We start from the raw sequence: 27,539 nt of genomic DNA on the forward strand, positions 1-27,539 counted from the left end.
TGAAACAACGGAATGACAGGAAGTTTCATTTTCAATATAACTCGTTAATACTGCACTGGTATTCTACTGCTTCCCCCATGAGACTTTTATTTTGAAAGCACTTACCGGAAGCTGTGCCACTACCTCTCTGAAATTGGCTACAGTCGCTGCAGATCAGTTCGAGCAGAAGACACAATCGTTAGCCAGAGCTACATATGTTATAACTGTGAGGATTGTGGAATTGGACACATATGGATCCTAACAGAATAATCCAGGCTCTGAAAGGAACCATCGACCCAAACCTGAGGATAGCGGCAGAGAATGAGCTCAATCAGGTGGGTGAGCTCAAGTAGTTCTGCTTTGTATGTTTGTTTTCAGAGCGCAGCTGTAGGAACCCATTTTTGGCTCAGAAATGATGCCGGTGTTTGTGGTGGGGGGCAGGCCGTGTTTGTGTCGTCCATCTCGGTCTTATACTGGTAAAAGTTCACCCCTGTTCTGGCTGTTTGTGCCAGGAGGCCCGAGATCACCAGCCAGCGATCGGCAGCGTGATTACAGCGTTTTCCCCTCTTAACAATAGGAGTTACTTCCAAAAGCTGAAACATCAAGAGCAGTGAGACTCAGAGTTGATCATGTCAACACTAGAGTGCGGTCTTCTACATTGCCAACATACAGTAGTTAGCTTAAATACCAACAATAGACTTAATATTTGATCAATAAAATGGCAGGGATTTATTGCACATACATGTAGGGCTGAAACAAATAATCGATTAATAAACATGCGTTTTGTGCACTCAAAATCACACCTCTTTTTAATACTGTCTGTTGCCAAGACATTACAGTCAACATTTTTAATGTAATTATGGCTGCAACTAACGATTTTTATAATCGATTAATCTGTCAATTATTTTCTCGAATAAACGAGCCCATGGGTTAGGGTCTGTAAAATTTCAGAAAATGTTTCTAAAACCTGGAAATGAAGATGTTCTCAAACGTTTTGTCCACAAACCAAAATGATTCAGTTTAATTATGTATTTGTTATGGAGCAAAGAAACCAGAACATATTCAGATTTAAGAAGCTAAAAATCTGAAAGTTGTTTTAATTATAAAAAATTACTGGTTTCAGCTTCATGAGTTGGCAGGTAGTACATTTATTAAATTCAAGTGTCTAGGTGCACAGTACCATAGAAAGATTCAAGATTTAAGTTTTTATTTGTCACATGTGAAAACTTGAATCTTGAATCTTTCTATGGTAAGAAAGACATGGAAGCAAGAAAACAGAGTAATTGACAAAACAGGGTCTTATGTATAGACATATAGAAATGTATAGATTTACAAGATAAACAAATTATTAATAGTTAGCTTTCTGATTTTTCAGCTTCTTAAATTTGGGTATTTTCTGGTTTTTAAGCTCCACATAACAGAGAAATCAATTAAACTGAATAATCTTGGTTTGTGGACAAAACAAGACATTTGAGAACATCATAACTTTAAGTTTTGGGAAACACTGATCAACATATTTCAACTTTTTCTAAGTGATTGATTAATCGAGGAACTAAACAACAGATTAATTGATTATGAAAAGCATATTTTATCCACTGAGACATTTGTTAATAGAAAGAGGCAATGTGCACTGATCAACTATAATCTGTATTCAGATTCTGTTGCCTTCCTTTGCGCTCCCTGGTTTGTTCTTTATATGAATGATTAAATTAATATATTTTAAAAAGTGTTGTTTGAAAATATTGACACAAATCTAATTCCATAAATATGTGGCTTATTCCCTCTAATTTAATGGAAAGTTTACAGTATCCCACAATGCTACTATGACTCAATCATTTTATTTATTTATTTATTTATTTATTTATTTATATGTTCCCTGAGAGGTACCATAGTTTCTCATATGCGCTTTGACTTTTTGACTTTGACTCTTGTGCCTAAAATTTAAATCTGGATTTAAGTTTAGTTAACGACTCAGTTTAAATATGTCAAACTCATCTTTACTGCTTTGTGATGCAGTCCTACAAGATCATCAACTTTGCACCAACTCTGCTCCAGATTATTGTGTCGGAGCAGGTGGAATTTCCCATTCGCCAGGCAGGTAAGACTGCTGATTATTATTCCATTACTAAATGAATCGCATTCGGAATCCCAACATATAGCTTGTTGTGATAAGTAATTATGCAATGTTGTATTCATAACTATCCCTCTCTCTACTATATCTCACTCTCTCTCTCTCTCTCACTATGTGTGTGTATGTATATATATATGTGTATATATGTATATATATATATATATATATATATATATGTGTACATATATATATATAAATATATATATATATGTGTATTTATATTTATATTTATAGCTGCCATCTACCTGAAGAATATGGTGAGTCAGTATTGGCAGGACAGGGAGCCATCTCTGGGTGAGGTTGTCTTTCCCTTCAATATCCACGAGAACGACCGGCAGCAGATCAGAGATCATATTGTGGAGGGCATCATCCGCTGTCCAGAGTCCATACGGTAAACGCAATACATACACAACCCCCTTCTGTATGGCTGCTCAAATAAAAAAAATTCTGTTCATTCTCAGCAGATGACTTAAAACTTAAAAACAGTGGTAGAGAGTGTGAAGTGGAGTGTTGCATCTGCATAGGAAAGAACATAGAGAACATTAGAGATTTTAAAAAGACTATGAACCTTGACCCTAGAGGGGTCATCTTAACATTAGGGAGTTAAGATGAGTAACTTATTATGTTATTTTTACATTGTTAACATTTATATAAAAGTCTTCCTTTTCAGAGTTTTCCTCTTGTCCCCCACTCATTTTCAAGTTGTAGTTTTTTACTAGTGGTACTAGTAGTTGTGAAAGTGACCAAGAATTTACTTATAACTCTAACTTTTCAAAGACTGTCATTGATTCACATTTCAAAACATAGGACAAGATGAATAGCCATAAAAAATTAAAGATGGGTTTATCAACATCAGCAGACGTCTAGAATCACCACCAGAGTTCCTGAATAATCAACATATACTGTACTGTGTACTAAGTAAAACTGACCGTTGGTTCTTCACTATAGCCGTTAGTGACTGCATATGTGTTTGTACTGTCTCTAGCGCTCAGCTGACTATGTGTCTACGAGCAATCATCAAGCACGACTTCCCTGGCCGCTGGACAGCTATCGTGGACAAGATCGGCATGTATCTGCAGTCTCAGAACAGTGGCAGCTGGTATGGCAGCCTGCTGGCTCTCTATCAGTTGGTTAAAACTTATGAGTGAGTATAGACCAGTGTTTTCTAAAGCTTTCTATATAGGGATCCTCTTTTTTTCAACAACAACCAAATCACAATATAAATTGTGATGAAAGGCAAATTTGTACATGTTGTGGCGACTAATTTACAGCTAGACATAGCTGTAAATGAGTTGCCTAATACCATTTTGTATTGGTAGATCAATAATTTACAAAAGGTTAAGTTAATTGCAACTTATTTCATAAATGCTATTTAAAATACATATAAAATGTACATATAAATCTAACTAAAATGTTGAGAAAAATCTGTAGGTCCTGACCCAATCTTTGGGTATAGACCATTTACCTTAAGTATTAATATAAATGTTCTCTATTTATATAATTATTTTCTAGTCTTGATGAGCACATATGCAGCACCTTTTAAATCACACTTTTTTCATACAAATTCTCACTGCCATGTAGGAGATAGAGGTTTTAGAGAAATGTGTTTTCGCACCAGAGGAATGTTACCAAAAATGATATGTTTCAGGTAAAAAACAAAGTGTACGACTGTGCAAATCACATCTCCATTGAGATGCTGGAGGGTCTTTGAGATTTCTGTCCGTCTGGCCATTTTCAATTCATTAATGGAAAAATCTAATTGAGCAATCACATGGCAGCATTGATGCATGTTTGTGTGTGTTTGTACCTCAGATACAGAAAGGCAGATGAGAGGGAACCCCTCTTGGCAGCCATGCAGATCTTTCTGCCAAGAATCCAGCAGCTCATCAGTCAGCTGCTGGTCGACGGCACCATCTTCTCTGTCCTCATTCAAAAGCAGATCCTTAAGATCTTCCACGCTCTTGTACAGGTGTGTGTTCAACTCTTTTGTAATCAGACAAGATGCTAACAAATGGTTCATTTTAGGATGAACTTCACACCTCATCTATACCACTGAGGTGAAACAATCAGTTGCTCTTGGAAGTAACATAACATAACATAACATACATTATCTCAAGGCACTGTACATTAAACCCCCTTTCAGTCGTAAGTTTATCAAACATGTTTAATACTTAGGATTTCAAATCGGGAAGAGTCTGATGTGTCCCACGTAAAAATCATGTTAAAATCAGCCTAAAATTGGGCCAACGATTGGGCCGAAATCAATTATCCTCTAGTGTAGCAGGACTAAAATAACACTTGGGAAGAAAATAAGAAATAAGATTAAGAAAACCCAATATGAGCAGTGATGAACTACTGTGTATACATTAACATGAAATGTAAATATGCTTACTTACTCCTGCTCCTAATTTGCATTACCCGTGAGTTTTGTCAACAATGTTCGCGTTGTCGACAAGAAAACCACAGTGTGTCAGCTTTGTTATGCTACGTCTTATGTCTAAGACGTAGACGTAACTACGAAAACAACTCCGCTAACACAGGGAACTCATCCGCCCTCATTTGCAAAATTCAACTCTCGCTTCAGCGATAACTAGCTCTATAGATGTGTTTGTAGCATCCGATATGCAGCCTTATTTGATGGTGGAAAACCTTGGATTTAAGCATTTAATTAGTATTTAATTTAGTGGCCCTAACAACAGATTGCTGGACCTTCATGGTGGATATTATATCCCTCATGACACCATGTAGACAATCAAAATGGGAATACACAAATTAAATGAGTTATCATGACATAAATCCAATGATCCTACACTAAAGTCTATAAATGGCAGACACATCCGAGGTAAATGAGAGAAAAAGACTGAGAATTGAATTGAATCGTGTCCTTAAAATTGAAAATCAAATCAAGGATTTGGAGAATGACACCCCTACTTCTCCCAGTCTCAATCCAGCAAATTCGTACCAAGCACATACAGTAAGTAATAATGATGTTGATAAGAGCAGTAATGTCCTTATTGTCCTGCAGTACTCGCTGCCTCTCCAGCTGATCAACAATGCAGTGATGACACAGTGGATGGAAATCTTCAGAGCTATCATGGACCGAGACGTCCCTGCTGTAAGCCACACACGCACACAAACTTGTTTTTATATCTTAGTGAGGACATATCATAGATATAATGCTTTCAGTGGCCCCTTACCTAACCATAACCATCACAACCTAGTGCCTAACCCAAAAACCAGGGGCCTCATTTATATAAATGTGTGTAGGTATGGCTGAAAAGTTGGAGTACGTAGGAAACGCAGGATTTGCTTACGCAAAAAAATATTCGGATGTATCAAACCATGTGCACGCATGTCCCACACCAGTTTCTCTTTATAAAGCACAACCAACTTGTAATGCGGCGCAGCTTTTGTGAGCTAATTGACCATAAATAGTCAAAAAATCTGACCATGACTGGAAAGTCACGGCAAACACAGAGAGAAGAGGAAGTTCACACTATTAGAAATCGAGTTGAACATCTTTTCTGCACTTTAGTCATCATGATGACAAAAGAGACGTTTAGAGTGACAGAATGTGTCAGTTGCTGTAAATGCAGAAGGTCAATATTGCTGCTCCACAACAGTGCACCATTAACCCCCCCCCCCGACCCCCGAGCTAGTCCAGGGCAGATCCCCCAGGCATAGGTAGGGACCATTGGTCTAATCCTGCAATGCCCTGGACAGGGCCCCACCAAACATCCAGTAGTACACCCCAAACTGTGGCGAAGGGGACCAGATCCCCTGCATCTAGCAGTGCTTCCAGGCCACCACAGCTGCCCCGCCCCAACATGGCCAAGGAGTGAGCAGGAGTCAGGCGTCCAGTCAGGAGAGCACTCATGTCAGCACTCACGTCCACCTCCAAGGCCCCAGCCCACCAGGGAATGATTTGGTGGTGTGTGTGCATGTGTGTGTGATGTGTGATATGGGTATGTTGGTATATAGTGTACAGTTAAAATGGAGAGGAAAGATGTGGTACGGACACTCCACCGGCCCGGTCGAGGGACAGCTGGACAAACAATGGAGCTGATGATGTCAAACAGGACTTTTTCCTGTTGGAAGATATGAGCTGTGAGAAATACTCAGTTCTGGTATTTTTCATGACCCCATTTAAGGAAGTCCCTTTAGATAAAGCCTATGAATGCTGGTATCTAATGTGTAATTAAAACTGAGGGGAAAGATGCGGCATGGATACCCCACTGCTCGTAGACAACAGAGCTGTCAACATGCCCCACCCACCACCCAGACACTTATGTCTATCATGAGATAAACATTGGTTAGTTGATGTGAAGATAGGAGAAATGATGTGTAAATGTTTCTCTTGCTGTCTTCTTTTTAAATGTAACCTAGGATTTGCTGGCAATTTGTAAATTAGAGAAAATGTTTTGTTTGCTTTTTACATGTGAGTTGATCTGTTTATCCATTTTGAAAGCATTGTTAATGAACACCGCAAACTTTTTCATGGAGGAATGACTAAAAGATGGGAGAGGACCAAGGTCCAAGATCAGATTTTCCATATAAAATGTTTAGGCTTAAGAAATATATATTCATTCATGATTGAATATCTTGGAAACAATTCCTTTAGGATTTAATTGAGTCCTTGTTAGGGAAGGTTTTGGGGGAAGGTAGATCTCAACATCATCAGCAAAAGAAACAATGTTTTTTAAAGATGGACACCAAAGGCAGGAAACAAGAGAGGGCCTTAAAACAGAGCTTTGTGGGACCCCACAGCTTAGAGGGGCTGTTGCTGATGAGCACTAGCCAAGATGGACAGAGAATGTACTATCTTCCAAGATGACTGGGTGAAGTGTCTTGCACAGAGAGAAATGTTCATGTATTGTGACGTAACCCAGCACATTCTGGTTGGTGGCCCACGACCCACTGATCCTTGATCTGACCATACAGTGTGTCTGTTTGTTTGTCAGGAGACGCTGGAGGTTGATGAGGACGACCGTCCTGAACTGGCATGGTGGAAGTGTAAGAAGTGGTCGTTGGGAATCCTTACCAGACTTTTTGAGCGGTGAGTGAAGTTGCCACCACTTCACATCAGTCACCAGATTTAGAGATTTTAGAGTGACATGACAAGCTGTTTACATGTTTCTGCTCTGAAATACAGGTATGGAAGTCCTGGCAATGTGACAAAGGAGTACAGCGAGTTTGCAGATTTTTTCCTAAAGACATACGCAGTTGGCATACAACAGGTGAGGATGTGAGACTGCAGGATGTTTCTTTGGATTTTCTCTTTGTTGCTCATACTCTGATTGCTTTTCTTCTTGTGTTGTGCTCGTTTTTGACATCGGTACAGGTCCTGCTTAAAGTGGTGGACCAGCACAGACAGAAGCAGTACATCACACCCCGTGTCCTGCAGCAGTGCCTCAACTACCTCAACCAGAGCCTGTCACACTCCCTGACCTGGAAACAGATGAAGCCACATATGCAGGTGGGTCAGACATCAAACCCTGCCCACTTCCATTCATATCTCATATTAAAGGGATGATAATCACTAACTGTGCAATTATTGCCCTACTGTGTAAACAAATATGACACCTTTCACTGTAGTTTTTAGTGTCTAGGCTGAATCTGTGTTAGGGGTTGGTGATATGCCCAAAAAATATCTCTATTTTTGGGCATTTTGACAGTAATGATAATAGTCGCTATTCTTTAAAAATGTGATTTTAATCGTTTAAGTCCGTGGTTCTCAAACTGTGGTACGTGAGTTTCCTCTGGTGGTACTTGGAGGAAAATTAGAAATACTGTTCTACTGTATATCGGTGTATGTGATCGGAATGGAGCTGAGGAATTTTGAGCGCATAGAAAATGAAACAAATAATAATAATAAATTAAATAATGATAATTAGAGTCACCTTATCTCTTGCTCCACCTGTAGTATATGTGAGGAAGAGGAGGAGGATGATGAGAGAGCAAATTATCTTATTGGGAATAAATCTGCCTCCTGTGAAAAGTCTGGAGCTGCTCTGCCTAATGTTGGTTATAATGGTGCTACTTTAAGAGCTGAATATTTTCTGAGCTTATACTTGGTATAAAAAGTTTTAAAAAAACCTGAAGAACTTTAATAAATAAATGTGTTCATTTTATTACATTTGTTGATATAATTATTATTCATTTTTGATAGCCAATAACTGATACAAAAGCCCCCATTTTAAGTTGTCTCACTTGACACAGGGTAATGTCCCCCAACACTTGATTAAGTAAAGAATGCATTTGCTGCTTTATCTCACCATTAGACAATCAAACCACTCACTTGCTTGCACCAAAGTCCATAGAGAAAATCAGTGTTTCTAGCTCATAGGGACACGTGACTGCTGGTATTCGGCTGTGCCTCATTTGATAAGTTTGTGTCACTGGAGGCAGCAGTTGATCAACATTACAACTCCCTTGTCTCCCTACAATATCTTCAGAATGCTTTGACTCTCTCTTAGACTTTTCCAAGTGTCACTTTGTAAACCGCTCACTCTTGGCACTAAAGTCCAAAAGCAAAGTCAGCAATGGCCTAAATCATGTTCAATTGTGTTACATTGTGACTTTTGTGTAAGAAATCCTTGATTTGATTTACACTAGTGACACAAATCTATCAAACGAGGTAGCAGCAGACCAGAAGCTTCTTTGTTCCCATGAGCTAAAATCTGTCGTTTTCTTTTTGGAAAATGCTGTTTAATGGTGAGATGAAGTAGTGAACATATTCTTAGGATATTTAGTTAGGAGGCTAAAATACTTTATTTCCCAGGTGGATGCCATGTTTTCACTGAGAGAGTGTATATGTCTCAGGCTGGTTCATGAGACACTCATGACTCCGTGAGCTCTGACTGTGTTAGTAGCTCATAGTCACACTTAAAGAAACCTGAGCCATCACTTTATGAGGAAGTGAAAGCATTCTTGTATATCACGTATCTTGTTAAATTGGTCTTATTTTTATTGAGTGTTGTTTTTAAATCAACACTACACTGTAGTCGTCCTCCTGAGTTTATAAAGGACCTTCATGTCTGACAGACCATTTGCCAAGACGTCGTCTTCCCTCTCATGTGTTACAAAGATGAGGATGAGAAACTGTGGCAGGAAGACCCCTATGAATACATCCGCATGAAGTTCAGTGAGTATTCAAACATCCTGTTCTTCCATTTTAGAAATCTCTCTCAGCCAACATTATACCTATGACGAGTTTGCCCGAGGTTGAGTAGCACCTTGTAGCATCACAGTTTGTGTACAGTGAAAAAAAATCACAGGGACTGAATGTCTGCATGCTGCGAAATATGTTGTTTAATTTTCTTCTTTGTCTTTGTCTCGGTCACAGACATGTATGATGATCATGCCCTCCCTGCCACCGCTGCTCAGAGCCTCTTATGTAAAGCTGCCCGCAAGCGCAAGGAGGTGAGGAGCCTTTTCTCTCTGGTCTAGATGAACTGGCTCCCGTCAACTGCATGAGGTCTTAACACATCAACAGTAATGCATAGTTGTTGAGTAGTTTCGAATGGGCAATATGTCAATATTGCATATATTTACATTGCATACATCTTAACCATTTAATGGAACACTTAATGTGCAGTGCAGATTCAAGTCAGTAGGTGGCAGCAAAGATCAGACACATGATGCAGTCCATATCTTAATATCTTTGCTGTGAAAAGTGTCTTTTTCCAAACAAGCTGCCTCAGGGGAGTGTAAAATAAGACTCATCCCACTTTAGATGTCACTTTTGCAAGCTGTTGCCCTCTGGGAGGTATCTGAGAGTGATGAACATAGAATAATAGGCTACAAAATAGCTTTCATTGGAGAGCCAAAAAAACCCTCACTCACTTAACACATAAAGTGAATCTAATGTCTGTGGAATGAGTGAATTCTTTCTTATATTGTTCTCAGTAGATGTTTTTTTAGAGGGGTATCATGAGGTTTTAGGAAATGCATGCTGATCAGAAATCATAGTCTGAGATGTGACATCTTTGATCTAACACTGTAAAAGTTCTGTCTAGTGTGTAACCTGCCTGCTGAGAACATGTTATGTCCCAGAGGGACATAACAGTAGCATGAAAAACAATTTCTTTGAGAAGAAGAGTAGAACAGTGATTAAATCAGTTAAACTGGTTCAATTAAGTGGTTTCATTTTAATCGCAGGTTCTTCCCCACATGATGGAGTTCTGCCACCAGATACTGATGAACCCCTCTGCTGACCCCTGCAGGAAAGATGGAGCACTGCACTGCATTGGTGCTCTGAGTGACCTTTTATTGAAGGTGCACACACATCCACAGAAACACATCTATGTGTCTGTTTTGTTTTCATATGCAGGGTTCCCATGGGTGCTTGAAATTCTTGAAAGTGTTCATTTGGAATAAAATTCAAGGTCCTTGAAAGTTTTTAATAATTGCTCTAAAAAGACATGGGTCTTGAATTTGTGCAAGAAAGAAATTAAGTTGAGTAGGTATGTGTCCTGCCACTGATGTGCTCTTGTTTGTTACAACACCACCTTTCATACGCCCTGCATTGCTTGATGTACATAAACTAGACCTACGCAGAACAAACATTGAGTCGTAATTACTAGCAGTGTTGTGTGCAATGTGCAAGGTTAGCGGCGGGACCCTTAGCAGAGACCGACTGTTAACCCTTTGTGTACCATAATCATTGCTTAAACACTACGGACAGCGGGTGCATCGATAGGGACTACACAGCAGAGGCTGGATATTGGCAGGGACGTGTCCCTACCTAATCCTATGCCCCTGCTCTCTACCACTGATCCACCATACCCCCTGTGGTACTTTATCCAACAAACAAAGAAATTCCGCTTTGTAAAATAAATGACATGAAACCATGACCAGATGCAGCCTTTAAGGAACTGTCAAAATGATGTGCTGTGCTGTCTGTGATTCTCCAGAAGCGGATGTACAGGGAGCAGATGGAGCTGTTGTTGCAGAACTACGTCTTCCCTTTGCTTAACTCTACCAGTGGTTACCTACGAGCCAGAGTAGGTGAACCTCTATTACTGCTTCACATGGTAAAAAGGTTGTATGTGTTTGTTGTGTTTCAGGTGGTGTCAGAGATCTAGGAAAGGCAAGATTATTTATATAGCACTATTTATGCACAGGGCAGCTCAAAGTGCTTTACAAAGGCATAGAAACACATAAAAAAAATCACAGAATGAAAGCAAAATATTAAAATTAAATTAATTATAAGGGCAAGATGTGAAAATTACATCAAAATCAAAGTAGATATTAAAATTATAAGAGATAAAAGTGTGATTTGCCAATAAAAGTTATTCATTCATTCATTCTTGTCTTTCAAATGCATTAAGAAAGCTGTAATAAGCAATGTTTTCAGGCCTGATTACAATAGGAACACTGTAGATTGAATGAGAACTTTCCAGTTGCTGTGTTAATCTGCTCTCTTTCTGCTGGGTCTTGTCAGGCGTGCTGGGTGCTCCACTGCTTCAGCTCACTGCGTTACCATGACGATGTGGTTCTGAGGAACGCTGTGGAGTTGGTAAAACAGAATCTGATCAACGACAAAGAGATGCCTGTCAAGGTGGAGGCTGCCATTGCTCTGCAAGCATTGGTCAGCAACCAGGAACAAGGTCTGTGGACTTCATTGCTTTGCTGTTGATATAAGAGTGATACTTCAGGTTTTTTAAGTGTGGCTGAAATACTTAACCCCACATAGATGTGCTGCATGAAGTGAGTGAATGGGTGCCGAACTCTAGTGTAAAGCAACTTTGAGTGGTCATCAAGACCAGAAAGGTTCTATATAAATATAGACCATTCATTTTATTTATCTTTTGTGGTGGTATATGGTGTATAACTGCGTATCATGTAGACCACACCACTGTAGATTTCTCAAGCGTCTCGTTCGTCACGGTTCTCATGACTACAGGAACACCTGGATTCGAACCAGCCCTATAGCTTTGAAAGTGAGGAGCAGTGTTTTATAATTGATGCGTTGTGTGATTGGAAGCCAGTGGAGCTGCTGTAAGACGGGTGTGATGTGATGGATGGAGGGGGTTTGTGAGATGATACGGGCAGCAGAGTTCTGAACCAGTTGCAGTTTGTGGAGGGTTTTCTGAGGGAGACCAGACAGAAGTGAGTTGGCTGTGGAAGTAGGCGGACGAGGTAACATTATTGATATGGGATGTGAAAGAGAGGGTGCTGTCGAGGAGGACACCCAGACCTTTTGTTTTACTAGTGTCCCCACTGGCAGCCATGTTTTCAGTGTGAGCATGCCTCATAAACACAGAAGAGTCAGAACTGACTGTGTGTCGGTACCTCAAACAACCACACTTCAAAAAAAACTATGCTATCACTTTAATGTGTAATGAAAAGAATGTTTCAAATACACATCACAAATATAGTGTGACAAACATGTGCTCTGTTTTCGTGTGTGTAGCCAAGCTGTACATCAGGCCGTATATCCGTCCGGTCATGCAGGAACTGCTACACGTGGTCAAAGAGACAGAGAATGATGATTTGACCAATGTAATTCAGAAGATGATCTGTGAGTACAACCAGGAAGTGGCGGCCATAGCTGTGGACATGACGCAAAATCTGGTAGGAAGACAAAACACGCATTTCTTATGTTTTCATCATAGATGATTTGATGTTATATGTAACCTGTAAGTGTGTTTGTTGGGCAGGCAGAGATCTTCACCAGGGTCCTTCAGAGTGAGGAGTATGAAGAGAATGAGGACAAGACTGTCATGGCCCTCGGCATCCTTAGCACCATCGACACTATTCTCACGGTCATGGAGGATCACAAAGAGGTCTCAGTACACACACGCACACACACACACTGCCTGGTGTTCCCACCTTTTTTGTAATGTGTGGTTTGTTGAAACATTTCAGATCACTCAGCAACTTGAAGGGATCTGTTTGCAGGTGATTGGCCTGGTCTTGCAGAAGCCCATCATAGGTATGGCAGGTGTGTGCACGAGCCTTCCAGTGTCAAAGCAACACACACACACACACATGCAGTCTCACTCACATTGCAGATGTGTCAACACTTCACTGATTGCATCTGAGCTTAAAAAGGTGTAGCTAATACTGAATTCATCACAGGTTTGTTTCATGAATTCATTTGCTCCCTGGCTATGATCCTTTGCCCGCTTTTTCGCACAAACATTAAAAAAACAACTTTTTCATCAAAATGTTATTTCGGTATTCATAACTGTAGATTTTTGCAGTGTTGCAGAACTAAAAGTTCAATATTTAGTATATTTAGTAATGACATTAAACTGATGGTATGGGCATTTATTGTATGAGGTTCTGACAAATGATCAGAAGCCACTTGGGCAGAGTGAGCTGCCAGTGTGCCCTGCCAATAGGATGATGTCTGGTACCCACACTAACATGACTGCCATTGGGCAAACAAGGAAAAACAGATTTTAGTCACGTAACAAAATACTTAATAAAATCCTTATTTCCGGTGGTGACGTGGTCACGTGTGCAGGCAAATCGAGCCATCCTGATTACAGGACAGTCTAAGGCACAGCGATGGATAAGGACAGACTTTTAGTCTCATTTTAAAACGTTACCCGACGGCTTGTTGGACAAAAATAAAGCGTAATGTGTGTGCACACTTAATAGGTGTTGTGTGTGCATGTGATGTTTTGTTCAAAGAAACGCAAAAAACTACACTACAGGACAATTTGCCCAGATAATCTGTTCAGAACTCCCCCAGGGTTGTCAGAAGGGCCAGATCAGCACCACTAGCCTCTAGTGTGGGGCAGGCCGAGATTAAACTGGCCAGAAGGCAGCGTTATATCATGGTCACAAAATTCAACAATACATACAAACAGATGTATACATCTGTCACACTGCAGTGCACAATGAAACAGATGCAGTTTCTAAGAATGTGCTTGCCAACCTTCTTTTTTCTGTTTTTACACCGGTCTTGCTGCTATATTTTTGTTTTCTTATGTTAATTTATACATAGTCATAGTTTCTGGAAAAATGTAAACAACATTTCTTATTCTTATTTTATTGTTAATATTTCTATTTTCTCTTTTAAAATTGTTATTTATATATTTGTATTTTGCACCAAGGGAGTGGCACCCAAATTTCGTTGTCCACACAATAACGACAATAAAGGCTATTCTGATTCTGATTCAGTTACTTCAATCAAGGGAGTTATCATTCCAAAAGTCAAGGGAACGGTATATAAGCCTTTTTTCCTGTTCTTACTCTTACTCTTACCAGTTTACCCTTTATGACATTAACTACCAGTGATCAGTTGGTGTTATTCTGTCACTAATTATTCTTTCTCTCAAAACAGACTCTTAGTTGTTGTGATTTGTTAATTTTTTTCCCAGTATCACGTTAATAACCATAACTGATTTTGAGAAGTGTCGAACACCCACGAGTGGGATTGGATCACTGTAGGAATCAGTACTAGTACGTCAATAACATGATTTGGTTGATTTCAACACTGTCCATTTCTTTCTGTCCCTTAACCTCATTTGATTCTATTTTAAAAACCATATGTTGTGAATGTGTGTGTCAGCTGTACTAGCATTTTACTCTTTCTTCCTCTCTGCAGAATTCTATGAGGAGATCTTGTCCCTGGCGTTTGGCCTCACTTGTCAGACGATCTCCCCTCAGATGTGGCAGCTACTGGGAATCCTGTACGAGGTCTTCCAACATGACTGCTTTGACTACTTCACAGGTAGCTCCCACATGAAACAGACTAATGATGCTGACAGTGTGTAGAGCTTGATACGGTATCATAAACCTCTATGACTTGTTGCTTTCATAATAACCATAATAGTAATAATATTATGAAGCCTCTGTGTTAAAGCTGTGTTCAGAAATGTTGTGTTCAGCCTCAATGGCATTGTGCTGCAAATATCTTTTTAAGCTGGTGTGTATAGCACTTTATTTTAGAAACATCATGTAGTGATTTTGATAGAGCTAGAGGACTGGTCCATGTTTTTTGAGGTGTGGTCATATGAGGCACGGAGTCGGCGACTCCAAGGACGAGCCTAAGAACACGGAGAGAACCCACACACACGTGGAGAGAACATGCAAACGCCGTTTTACTAGTGTCCCCATGGATGTATTATAAGAGGTGGATAGAGCACCTCCCCCTCTGCCTTGAAGACAATTTTGTCATGGTGGCCACTCGTGGTACTGCAACAAAAAATACTCATGTGGCCCAAAAAGCAATTTTCCCATTGACCACAATAGTAAAAGAGACACCTGTAAAAGTGTCCACAGGACACCTCGAGACATAGACATAGGCTTTTATAGATCTTTATATTCTATATTTTTAATTCATGGAGTTTCACATTTGTAAAACCTTCCTAAAGGCCATAAAAAGCCCAGAAAAATCTTATTTCCCAGAGTGACGTCACAGATGTGTACTAGCACAGCAAAGCGCGGTCATGTGGCGTCTCGGGAACCACGCTACTGTCAGGGAAGTGTACGATGTGAAAACTTTATGAGAAATGTGAATAAATTAAGGCAATGAGGGGTTTTCTTTTACATTTTTTAAATGATTAGAACAAAGCAGGTTTTAGTTATTTATTTGTCGCTCATTAGGATTTAGGATCGATATATTAACGAGCTGCTGTGTGGATTCATACTGACATCGTGTACACGGGGCAGATGATGGTGTGGACTGTGGAGCTGTGACCATGTGATGCACTGAGACCTTCACTATTGATTCCCGGGGAGGCTGCTTGTCTTATCATCACTATCGGTTCATAAAGTTACTGATAAATGTGATGAACACATAAATTAGAGTTGAAGATAAAGATGTTGAGTAAAAGAATCTGGAGGTATAAAACTACTTTTAACACATTGTTTTTGTTCCTAATAATATGATCATGAGTCAATTCTTGAGTACGCAGAATGAGGATGTGAAAAAAAAAGTAAAACATTTATCCAGTGGGTGTAGCTCTCTCTATATATCAATCAGGCCCATTTCATTAAAGTGCTTTTTAGCATGTAGTGCTTCAGGACTTGTTTTGTTTTATTAGAAGAGTCTATGGAGGGACGTAACTGGATATTCCTGTCTCCTCCTTATATGTACACCCCAGATGTTTCTGTAGCTATCAAAAACCTTCTTAATCAGCTGTTTATCATTCCCTGGTGGCCTGTAGACATTCAATAGTGTTACTTCTTTACGATCAATAAAACCTTTAACAAGTAGTCAATGACTCAATTATAGCAACTTTTCATGTTCGGTATTTGAAAGATGTGTTTCTTGCCAAAAGATTATGTCTTGGTTCTCTCTCTTCATTTTGGCAGTTTCTTTGCTTCTTTTTAGAGGATTATTTAAACCATTCACATTAAGAGTGACAACTTTGTACTCCTGGTGTGGCATTTCACTCTGCATCAAAGAAATAATGTTTACCTGAACATTTAAACACCTAGATGACCCGAACAAATGAAATTCTGTCTGCAAAACAAAGTTGAACTTGACATAAAATTACACATATTTAACAGAGTTGACTTCCTAATTTACTTCCAAAGTTAGGTGGGGAAAGTTTCAATGGTGATTACAATAGGAAAACTTGCTTGTTTTCTTCATATGCTAGTGTTAATACAGACCTGTGGTAGTAATCACAGTATTACTCAGTCCATTAATAGTATGTGACCGCTTTCATGCCGTGTTTTTGATGTGTTGGAATCTCTTCAGTTTATCCTGGATGTGTTTCAGGTGTGTTCCTCTGCCTCGGCGGGATGTCACACCTGCTCTTTCCCAGGGATGGTGTCTCGCTCTCACCATGGTTTCAGGTTCCACGTTGATCACGGCTCCGGAGCAGCCTGAGATAAATCCTCTTTTGATCAGGTCATCTGTTGCCTCCGTTGCGTTGTTATAGATGACTGGTCCGGTGTCAAAAAACACCCAGAGTTTCGCAGGGTACAGCGTGTGGATACGAAGCCCCTTCTCTTTAAGCTTCTGTCTGATGGAGGAGTAAGCCTTTCTTTTCATAATTACTTTGGTCAGGTAGTCTTGTTAAAAAAACACTTGTCATGGTGAATCGATTTAATTTTCCAAGCAGATCGAAACGCCAGCTCTTTAATTTTAAGTTCCAGGAAATAGACGATTATAGATCTTGGATTGGATCCTGGCGGTGGTTTGTATACCGAGGGAGGCGTCGGTGAGCGACAATTCTGTTTTTAATAAATCTTTCTAGAAAGTCCTGTATGTCCTTTCCCTCGGATCCCGTTGTAATTCAGAGGATGCGTATGTTATTCCTGCGAGGCCGTGCCTCCATGTCCGTTAGCTTCCAGAGTATGGGAAAATACCTCTTTGGTGTCGGCGTTCCACTCCTCAAGTTCAGCTGCTCTCTGTTCCGTATCCTCGACTCTGTCTGTTACTTCTTTTAAATCAGTAACGATGGTGTTTAACTTCTGGTTAATTTCCTCTCTGAAGTCCCGCAGTTCTTTCTTCAGCAACTCCATTAGGGCTGTAAAGTCCCAGTCGACTGGTCGATACGTTCTGGCTCGACTAAAATTCGGATCGATTTTTGCCGTGTTAATTTCATACAGTCTATGGTTCATTTTATTTTATCAGGAGGAAAGTACAGAGTGCTAATGGAGCTGTTTCCAGAGCACCCCTGTTTCACAGGTAACAGCGTGTCTTCAGAGAACACCCCACTTGTTTTCACTATTTTGGATTAGCCCAACCCACTAGAGACAGACAGTTGAAGAACGTGGACGTTCTTTAACCGGCCGTGTGGCAGCATTTTACAAAAATAGATGGCAGGAAAACAGTGGAATGCAAATAAGAAGACTCGCGTTGAGCAGGAGGCTCATTGTCCCAAACTCTTTCCCCCTTTTTAAATGCTGGAGCTATTGCTCTGTCCATTTTCTCTTCCCAGCATGTGAAGCACAGAGCACCTTGTTATGGTGCTTTTCCCTGTCCACAGTTCTAGCACTACTCGGCTCGACTCAACTCTACTTGGTTTTTCTGCTTTTCCATTTGGGATAGTAGCTGGTACATGGTGATTTTTTTTGGTACCTGCTCTGGTGAGGTTCTAAGCCAGCTGAGCCGATACTAAAATGTGACATCAACAGACTGCTATTTACTGATTGGTTAGAGGGTGTTGTCACTGGGAGAGCCATGAGTGCGATGTTTGACACAAGAATTAAACCGAACAGTGCAAAACTTTAGATCACTTAAAAATCCCAAAATGGACCACATGTTTAGGAGGGTAAAATGGTAGCAATTTAAATCATGGTTTGTGTTTGTATTACAGATATGATGCCTCTCTTGCACAATTATGTTACCGTGGATACAGACATGCTCTTGTCCAACCCAAAACACTTAGAGGTCATCTACAGCATGTGCAAAAAGGTCAGACTATATTTCCTCACAGTTGCATCAAATCTGAACATAAGTTCACTTTCCACAGTGTTAACTACACAGTTTTCTGACCTTTGACCTGTAGGTGCTAACCACAGATCCAGGAGAGGATGCTGAGTGTCACGCTGCCAAACTGTTGGAGGTCATCATCCTGCAGTGCAGAGGCAGAGGCATCGACCAGGTCAGTAAGAGATGGAGATGGACTCGTTGCACTTTAATGCACTCGTCTTTTATAATGATAGAATTTACTCAGAGACAGAAAAAAATTTGGCCTGGAGAAAGGATTTAAGATTCGAGAGTGTTTATTTATCACTCATTACCACACAGCTGCCTGCTGCCTATCACAAATCTGGAGATGAAAAGTAGAGGAGTAGTGTGGAACAGGTTAAGTTTGAACAAGATTACATGAAAAAAATGAGTCTGCATGCAATCAGAACGTTGGCTAGTTGAAAACAATAGTATAATGATGTGAAAAATAGACAAACACTTTTTATTTTTTAAGAATTTAGGAAAACAGACACTACAGCTCAACATAATGTACCCATTAAAATATATCTGCATATCATTTTATTGTAACAGTAGTCAGTGATGTCCTTCATGAACAAAATTGGACTGTTGGCACTAAAAAAGATGCTTGTTGACACTTTAAACACTTTAACTCTTGTGACCTAATTTTGGAGATTTCATTATTGGTTGAAATGATCAAAAACTGTGAACATAGCAGATCTACATACTCAAAACACATCACATTGCAACATGTGAGTTGTAAGCTTGTAGATCTGCAATTTTGTGTAAAAGTATGAGATGAAAGTATAAAACAGGGCTTAAATGGTCAATAACATCTGAATATGGTTATTGTTTTTCAATACTTGAGTTAACTAGATTTAGTTGTAACACAACACACCATGCACAGTGTGTCATGGCAAACTATGTCAATGAAACTGCCAGTGTCATCAAAATGAGAAGTCTTGAATACGTACATTTCACATTTTTACTGTATATACTCTATGCAATTCTCCAGCATTGTGCGAAAGAAAAATACACTGCAGTCGCTTATTTAGAACAAACATAAGAAACACCCTTTTGGTAGAGCTGTGCACAAATGTGAACAATATAACATTACATATTGTAACTGAATATAGTTAAATCATTCTGGCGTTCCTGTCTGTCTATCTTCAACGACTATCATCTCTTGCAATGCAGTGATGAAAGTATCTCCTGGAGTGGTGAATCCACCCTCTGCATGACTCTGCTATGATGTCATCACATTTAGAAACTGTCCAACAATAAATAATAATAAATAAAACCAGCATCACTTACTGAGGAAACCATTTAGCATGCTCCACTCAGGAGCTTGCTAAAGCCTTCCAGCATCTCAGGCCTCCATCGCAGCAGAAACAAACACGTATTGACAGCATCATCATGATCTTGTGGAGAAATAATAAAATGTATACATAAGATGAAAGACAGCTGTTTGAGATTTGAATATATTTGGTTTGTTCCTCAAATGTCATTTCATAATAGTAGAAAGTATAGCCCTATATTATACATTTAATTAATATGCATTTTACATTTGATTTTAATATTCACTTTACTTATTCAGATTTAGATTTTAAAATGGAAACAGATACATTTACAGATGCTTTCTCCTGTGTTTTGATGAGGCAAAGTCCTCAATAATGTCTTCAAAATCCAGTAAGGAAACCAAATTTCTCCTCCACATTTTTGTATGCGTCTTTGTGTTGTTGCAATTCTTGTGACAAGCAGTCACAGATGACATAATGTGTGAATCAGGAATGCTTCACAGTTCTCTGGACCTGCAGACTCACCAAACATAGCCTAGAGGCTCCTTCAGAACTATACTGGGCTTACTCTGTCTGGCTGGCTGCTGTTCTTCCATCATTTGGTCATTCTGTGATGGAGCTGATGTTGACGGCGCCACAGCGTCTTCCACCGCGTCTCCGGGCTGGACTCGGCCTCTGGCTCTGCTGATACAAGCAGGTTCACAGCTGTCGGACGGCTGCCCGACAGAAACTGCTGTATAGCCCCCTGCCTCTTCTTTTGCTCCTCCTTTTTTTTTTTTTGTCCCTCTGTCTGGGCCCCCCCTGCCAATCAGGCCCTAGGCACGTGCCTGGTTTGCCTTTGCGTTAATCCGGCTGTGTGTACAGATAATGGTGAATTATGCCTACAACACTCACTATAATGTCATTTTTTTGAAAGTAAGCAAGACCAGATCATGTGTCGAAAATGAGTGTGAGGCTCTGGTTCAACTAAACCGTCACTTGTCGGTGCTTTAATATCAACTTATAACACATCAAAATTGATATAGAGCTGTAAAAATGTATTGATTATTAATCAAGTATTTTGATAATTTATTAATCGTCTGAGTGTTTTTTTAAATAATTAAATCTTTTAAATTAATTTAAAATATTTTTTAATCTAATTAAAGTTTTCAGCTTCTGAAATATGAGTATTTTCTTGTTTCTTTGCTCCAAATAATGTCATGTCAGGTCAAGTCAATTTTATTTATATAGCTCCACAAACACCCTTGTACAGTAGAAAAATGAACACAGAGAGAGAGTGAGGACGAGCACACACTAGTGAGCGAAAACAAAGATTAATACATTTTTGTTTGTGGACAAAACAAAAAACAAGATATTTGAGAATATCATCATTTCAATGTTTTTGAAACACCTATGAACATTTTTCAATGTTTTCTGACATTTTATGGACCTATGAACTAATCAATTAATTGAAAAAAATGATCAAAATATTAAAATCTTGTAGATCTGTCAAATCTGAACATGTTTACCCTATGGTTTGACTGACTCACAAAAGTGAAGTGTATGGGCCTGATGTCTGTTTTTTTTTGCAGTGCATCCCTCTGTTTGTGGAGGCAGTGCTGGAGCGTCTGATGAGAGGTGTGAAGACCAGTGAGCTGAGAACCATGTGCCTGCAGGTGGCTATCGCCGCTCTCTATTACAACCCAGCGCTGCTCATACACACTGTGGACAACATGCACTTCCCACACAGCCCACAACCCATCACTGCCCACTTCATCAACCAGTGGATGAATGACACCGAGTTCTTCATGGGGTGAGAAGGGAAATTTGTTTTATTAAAAAGTTAAAAATATATTATAAACATGCACAGAAATTAAGGCCACTAAATCTGCACTGCTCGTACTTGCAGTAACTTTTGCCTTGACATTATACATGGAAGGCAACACTTTTGTAGTAAGATGCTACCTGCTTGGCATTTCGTAGTGTGGTTCCAGTATGCTAATTAAGTTTTTAAATCCAGGAACTTCCACCACTGAATAAGGTTGCATGTCTGATGCTACAAAACACATCTATAGCTTTACCACAGGTTGAATTTTGAGTTACGCTCCAAATGAGGATGGAAGAGTTGCCTGTGTTAACAGGGTTGTTTTCGTAGTTAAGTCTGTGTCCTTATGATGCATGTGGAGATTTCCTGTGCTATGCTACACGTTCAAGCATAGCTTACTCACCAAGGTTTTCTTGTCAACAATGAAAATGTTGTTGAGAAAACTCATGAGGAATGAAAAGGATAGGTGGTGGAGGTAGAATCGAACTGTGGGTGTTTGTAAGCATGTCTCCAGGTTTAGTTTTTATTTTATAAATAGCTCGTTTTGCTTGTTCTCCTGCTTTGACCTGCTTTGCCAGTAGCTTTTGTGGCTTGTCACCAAACTCAAAGTGCCTGTGTTTAAGTTTCAATACTCGTACTTTAATTTAAGAATGATGTTGTAATAGTAGTTAATTTCAGCAGAACTGTTCAGCAGTTTGTAGCTCTTTTTCAATCTGCCTCGCTTAGTCCTTTTCAGTGTTGCTTCATAAGAAATGATTTATCCTCTAATGTACACTTTGAGAGTTTCCCACAGTATTGTGTCGTTCACCTCCCCATGGTCTCAAGAAACTGTGATATGTGCGTAGTGATGTGTGTTTTAAAAGCCTGACCCTCAAGGAGATGGGGATTAAAATGCCAACTGTAGGCTAGTCTAGGTGAGCACAATTTAAGATTAATGGGGCTGTGATCAGATATTATGTTGTAATATTTAGTGTGGTTAATGTTAGAAGTTAATCTGGAATCGACCAGAAAATAATCGATCTGTATGTATGATCTGTGCACATGTGAATAAAAAGAGTAATACTTGCTAGCTAGATCACGGCTAGCATTAGCTGGCGTGTCGGCTAGCTGGCGGCCAGCTCCCTTTCCACCTTGTGCAGGTTTAAATGTTCAAAAAAGCAGTTTTGAATATTAAGATATGGTGTGCTGTGAGGAGCTCTAAAAAACCCGTCCACACTGCTCTCATCTCACTAGCGCCCCCTCCCTTTGTTCTTGATCACTGTTGTATGGGTTCTTAGATAAAGCCTTTTCAGAAATTGGTCAGTTGCCCTCATTCTGTCTCTCTCTTCCTTTCTCTCCCTGATTCACTCCTCAGACTTCATGACCGTAAGATGTGTATCATTGGACTAAGTGTGCTGATGGAACTGCCCAGCCGACCAGCAGTGCTGGACAGTGTCGCCGCCCAGATTGTCCCCTCCATCCTACTCCTTTTCCTGGGCCTCAAACATATATATGCCTCTCGCCTGATCAACAAACCCAATATGCTGGCCCAGGTAGGGCCTCAGGAGGAAGACCAAAATGGTGAGAGAAGAGACAAACACTGTTGCCAACTCCTCTGTAAGGACAGTTGCTATTGGCTGTCCTAAAAGTCGCTAGAAGTCGCTAAATGAACAGAGGCGGCCATGCGCATGCGCAATTCATTAGCAGCCTGGACGCGGAGTGGTGAGGGTCTCCTCTCTGCTCTGACTGCAGACTGGAACAGACGCAACCGTGAGACTGACCGGCTGCGAGTGCTTTGGGAGGGGATCCCAGCAGCACCCACTGCTAGTTGAGCACAGTAACTGCAGAGTGATACGTGCTTTCACACGAGAGTCTGCAAACACCACAAAAGTCTCCAATAACACCAGAAACACCAGTCGCCAAATTGGCTACACTGGAGACAAAGAAAGAAGGAAGGAGGGGAAAACCCCATTATGTATGATTAAAAATACAAAGCAGATTAAATCATGACAGAGAGAACAGAGATGTGTTTACAGTCACAGTCTTGGACTTATATGGTCCCCAATAAAGTGACATACTCGCATACATGCTGTAGGTGCAATCAAAGCAATGAACATTGCTTCTCAACATGTTTGTTATTTGTTTGTCTGATTTTACAGACACGCCTATTGTCACTTTGTGTGTATCGGTGCGAGTTCGCTTCTGTGTCTCTATATAGTCACAGTAACAAGTAGAGAGAGAGAGATAAAAGATTCAGGAGGAGCCAAGTGAATAATTCAATGACAATTTTTTAAGCGCCAAATCATAACTTTCATTATCTCAAGGCACTGTACATAGTAAAGCAGAAACCTTTACAGTATTATACAGGGAAGAGAAACACAACAGTTCACACAATGAGCAAGCACTAGAAATCGGTGAAGAGGAAAAACTCCCTTGTAACAGGAAGAAATCTATGACAGAACCAGACTCAATAGGTGTGCAGCCAGGGGGTGGAGTGGCTCAGTGGTTAAGACCGGTACCCTGTGTGCAAAAGACATCATGGTCACAAGTTCAACTCCACCCCTGGCTGATTGTACTCAATTCCCTCGTAAGTCGCTTTGGATAAAAGCGTCTGCTAAATGACATGTAATGCAATCTGCCTCGACTGGTTGGGGTGAAAGGAACAATGGGACACAAGGAGGAGGTGACGTAGAAACAGAAGTGTACAGTATATAACAGTTGTCTAAAGTTATAGGTTTAGACAGGACAGTTCTGAATCAATTATGACATGTTTATAGTACTACAATTCCTGATCTTTAAGTCCTTTGTACGTGACAAGGATGAATTTAAATTAAATTTAAATTTTAAATTTTCAACTATACAGGGTAGGTATATACAGTGTAGAGAGTGTGTAGAGAGTATATAGAGAGTATGTATAGGGTATATACAGGGTAAATACAGTGTAGAGAAGATAAATAAAAGCTCCACATTGTAACCTGAAATAAGATTTGAACCATCAGAAGAAGAAAAAATCTGTGGTAAAATGGTGTTGGTAATTACAAATAAATGTATGTATGGCTGCTGATTGAAGTGAAAGACAGTTCCTGTGAAACTGCAGCAGGTCAGAAGATTACTGAGGAGGTGGAGATGGAGGTGAATGGTTAACAAAGCAGCACAAACTTCCATTTTTCAGTCAATAAAGGCCGTCTACCAGTAAAATCAAGGAGCAACCTAGATGTCTTGAGATGTCAAAGACATAAATCTGTAGATTTAATCAGACAATGCTGGTTTTGAGGGCAAGCATTTAGACTCGGTCTCTATCGCTTTTAAAGGATTTTATGTTCATGAATGTTCTTTGTTGGCAGAGGAGATTCCCAGTGATGAAGATGAGGTGAACGAAAACCGAAATGCCGTTCAGCAGCAGTCCAGCACACTGATGTGTCAGGGAGGTGAGGCAGATGATGAAGATGAAGATGACTACTGGGATGACGATGGCTTTGAAGGAACACCCCTAGAGGAGTACAGCACACCCCTGGACTATGACAATGGAGAGGACGAGTATCAGTTCTTCACATGCACCCTGCTCAGTAAGTCATCCATTTCAATATTTAGTTAGAGCCACAACTAAAGCACAAGAGGAGTCTCGAACACAGATTAAAGATCTCCATCACTATGACGGATTCTGTTAGTGGTAAAAAAAAATAAAAGGAGAAATAAAGCTGCATGTGTTTTTGTTGTGTATTAGTTCTGGCCATTCAATTTAATCATCTACGAGGCATTAATCTTTTATTTCTATGTTCTATGAGAGGCTTTTGGACATGTCTGTCTGTCTGTCTATCTAGTGCTGTTAGCGTTAATAAGTTAATTTTGGCGATTCATTTAAATAATTGAACGCGTTAAAAATATTAACGTGTTTGTTTACTTTCGGTGGCAATGTGGTCACATGTGCAGGTAAACCAAGCCCATCCTGGTTACGGTCTATGGTGCAACGATGTTTTGGGCAGAAAGTTTCATTTTCAAAATTTCCCTTACAGCTTGTCGGACAAAACTAAGTGTGTGTGCGTGCGTGCCGTTTTCCTCTCCCTCTTTCTCTCTATGTGAGTTTGTGTTGTCTCTCTTGCCCTCCCTGACTTGTGTGCGCTTGTCCAACAGTGTCTCTCTTTCTCTCTCCCCCTCCCTCTCTCTTTCACAGCTCTGAACAGAGCATCATGTCTGATCTTTAATCGATCGCCCACCAGTTTCACCAGTGTCAGTTGTTCGTGTAGTGCTTTTTTATTTTGTGTTTCTCTGTTTCTGTTTAAAACATCAAGATGCCTTTTTTGAGAAACTGTGTTTAAAGTTTAAAGAAATTAATTTAAATATATGTATTTATGTACACACACACACACCTGGCTTTTTATATGTATTAGGGGTCCAGAGCACTGATGCAGCCTGGTACCAGAGTCTGACTGGTCCACTCAGTGATGATCAGAAGAAACAGCTCCAAGAAATCTACAGCATCTCCCAGCAGCGCAGGAGTACCGCCACCAAGGGCCAGTGGTGAGGGAAATACACTGGGAAAAAGTGAGATACAGATACGCAGATAACAGAGATGTTAGAGGATGCCTAAACATTCAGAGAGCTGCATGAAGGGCTGCAATGATTGATCAGTTATTATTTGATAATAAAATTGTTCTGCATTTTTCAAAATTGTGATCATTTTTAGGGTTTTTTATTTTGTATTTTTTCAAATGAAAAGTAAAAGAACACAGTCCATCTCTGTTGTTCTAAAAGTGAGTAAATATTCTATTAATCAGTTATTACTTTGGCCTATAAAATCATTCCAAACCTCAAAATGATGATGTTATTAAATTTGTGTTTTGTTCAAAAATCGCAATTATAAAATTATTCGTTTTTAGTACTTATATTTACATTTAAGAAGCTGAAAAACAACACTCAAACAAATTAATCAATTATCAAGATGATGATTGATTAATCTGATGATGATGACACTTTAAGAGCAGAGGATAATTGTAAATGTGTGACCATGTATAGACAGAAATGACATGCCTCTGTGTAAATAAGATAAATAACATAAGGCTACATCTGTTTAGAAACATTGCATTCAAATTTGAAGTCTTGAACATAAAACTGTTTGAGTTCTGTTAAGAGTAAAATGCCGTCTTTATGTATTTTCAGAGAACTGATGGTGAAGATTTGCAATGTCAGACCTGAAGAGAGTTTTGGTCGCTTCTGAATGACTTCAGTCCACATCAGAACCACATCCACATCAGAGGATGGCTGGAAGGATGGATGGATGGATGATCAAGCACCAGGGGGTGCAGTGGCATTATATCAGTTTGGATCTTAGAGCCCTGTATAGAACCACAGACTCCTACTGGACAGAACTGCCAACCTGTGTGTTTGTGCGCATGAATTCAAATGTCTATGACCAGCAAAGTGGATGTGTGTGTGTGCGTGTGCGTGTGTGTGCGTGTGTGTGTGCGCGTGTGTTGTGGTTAGGCTGTGCAGATGAATTGAAGTCAGTGAGAGTCCTTAAAACGATAGCTGCACGGACCTGTGAACCTGTGTGTGAGTGTTTGTACCAATTATAAGCACTTGTTTTAATCTCTGTAAGTGAACACTTTTTTTATCATCTCACAAAAAGACAAGACCTCTGTCTGTTGGGGTGTGTGTCTGTCTTTCTTTCTGCCATCTGTATGTCTTTCTTTATGTCGTCTGTCTGTCAGGGTGCCAGACTTCAAACTGGAAGTGTGAGCTCTTAAGACTTAGGGACTCCAAGTCTATTGTTACACAAATGAGTTGTAAATGAAAGGTCTAAGGAGAAGAATTGTTTTTTGGGTTGTTTTTTGTTCCTGGGTTTTGTTTTTGTAATGGTTTTTGAGCTAATTTAAGGAAGTCATAAAAATTAATTCAAAATCAGTTGTGTGCTGTTACTTGACTTTACAAATGACTGTATTTAAGTGTCTGTTACACAATCCCACAAAATGCATATATGTTGCTCAATGCTGTAGATATAGG

The 27,539-nt window shown here is 39.8% G+C and overlaps 1 protein-coding gene across 3 annotated transcripts; it reads left to right on the forward strand.

The window, feature by feature from the left end:
- Positions 1–27,440, forward strand: ipo8 (importin 8). Of its 3 annotated transcripts, none has more exons than XM_044021893.1 (25): positions 1–314; positions 1,996–2,077; positions 2,345–2,501; positions 3,096–3,254; positions 3,923–4,079; positions 5,136–5,225; positions 7,072–7,166; positions 7,263–7,347; positions 7,452–7,586; positions 9,155–9,254; positions 9,456–9,532; positions 10,271–10,387; positions 11,026–11,115; positions 11,556–11,721; positions 12,528–12,688; positions 12,775–12,900; positions 12,983–13,058; positions 14,676–14,801; positions 18,346–18,443; positions 18,538–18,633; positions 21,328–21,548; positions 22,915–23,120; positions 24,884–25,105; positions 25,928–26,081; positions 26,697–27,440. In XM_044021893.1, exons 1-24 carry the CDS (start codon positions 231–233, stop codon positions 26,059–26,061), a joined length of 3,060 nt encoding a protein of 1,019 aa, XP_043877828.1. In that variant the 5' UTR covers positions 1–230; the 3' UTR covers positions 26,062–26,081; positions 26,697–27,440. The 3 variants fall into 3 exon arrangements, with proteins under 3 accessions (XP_043877828.1, XP_043877829.1, XP_043877830.1); XM_044021894.1 differs by having other exon boundaries at positions 25,928–26,057; XM_044021895.1 differs by having other exon boundaries at positions 12,983–13,049.
- The last annotated feature ends 99 nt before the right edge of the window (positions 27,441–27,539 follow it).

Source organism: Solea senegalensis, linkage group LG3, assembly GCF_019176455.1.
Source record: "Solea senegalensis isolate Sse05_10M linkage group LG3, IFAPA_SoseM_1, whole genome shotgun sequence".
In the NCBI taxonomy this organism is placed as follows: domain Eukaryota; kingdom Metazoa; phylum Chordata; class Actinopteri; order Pleuronectiformes; family Soleidae; genus Solea; species Solea senegalensis.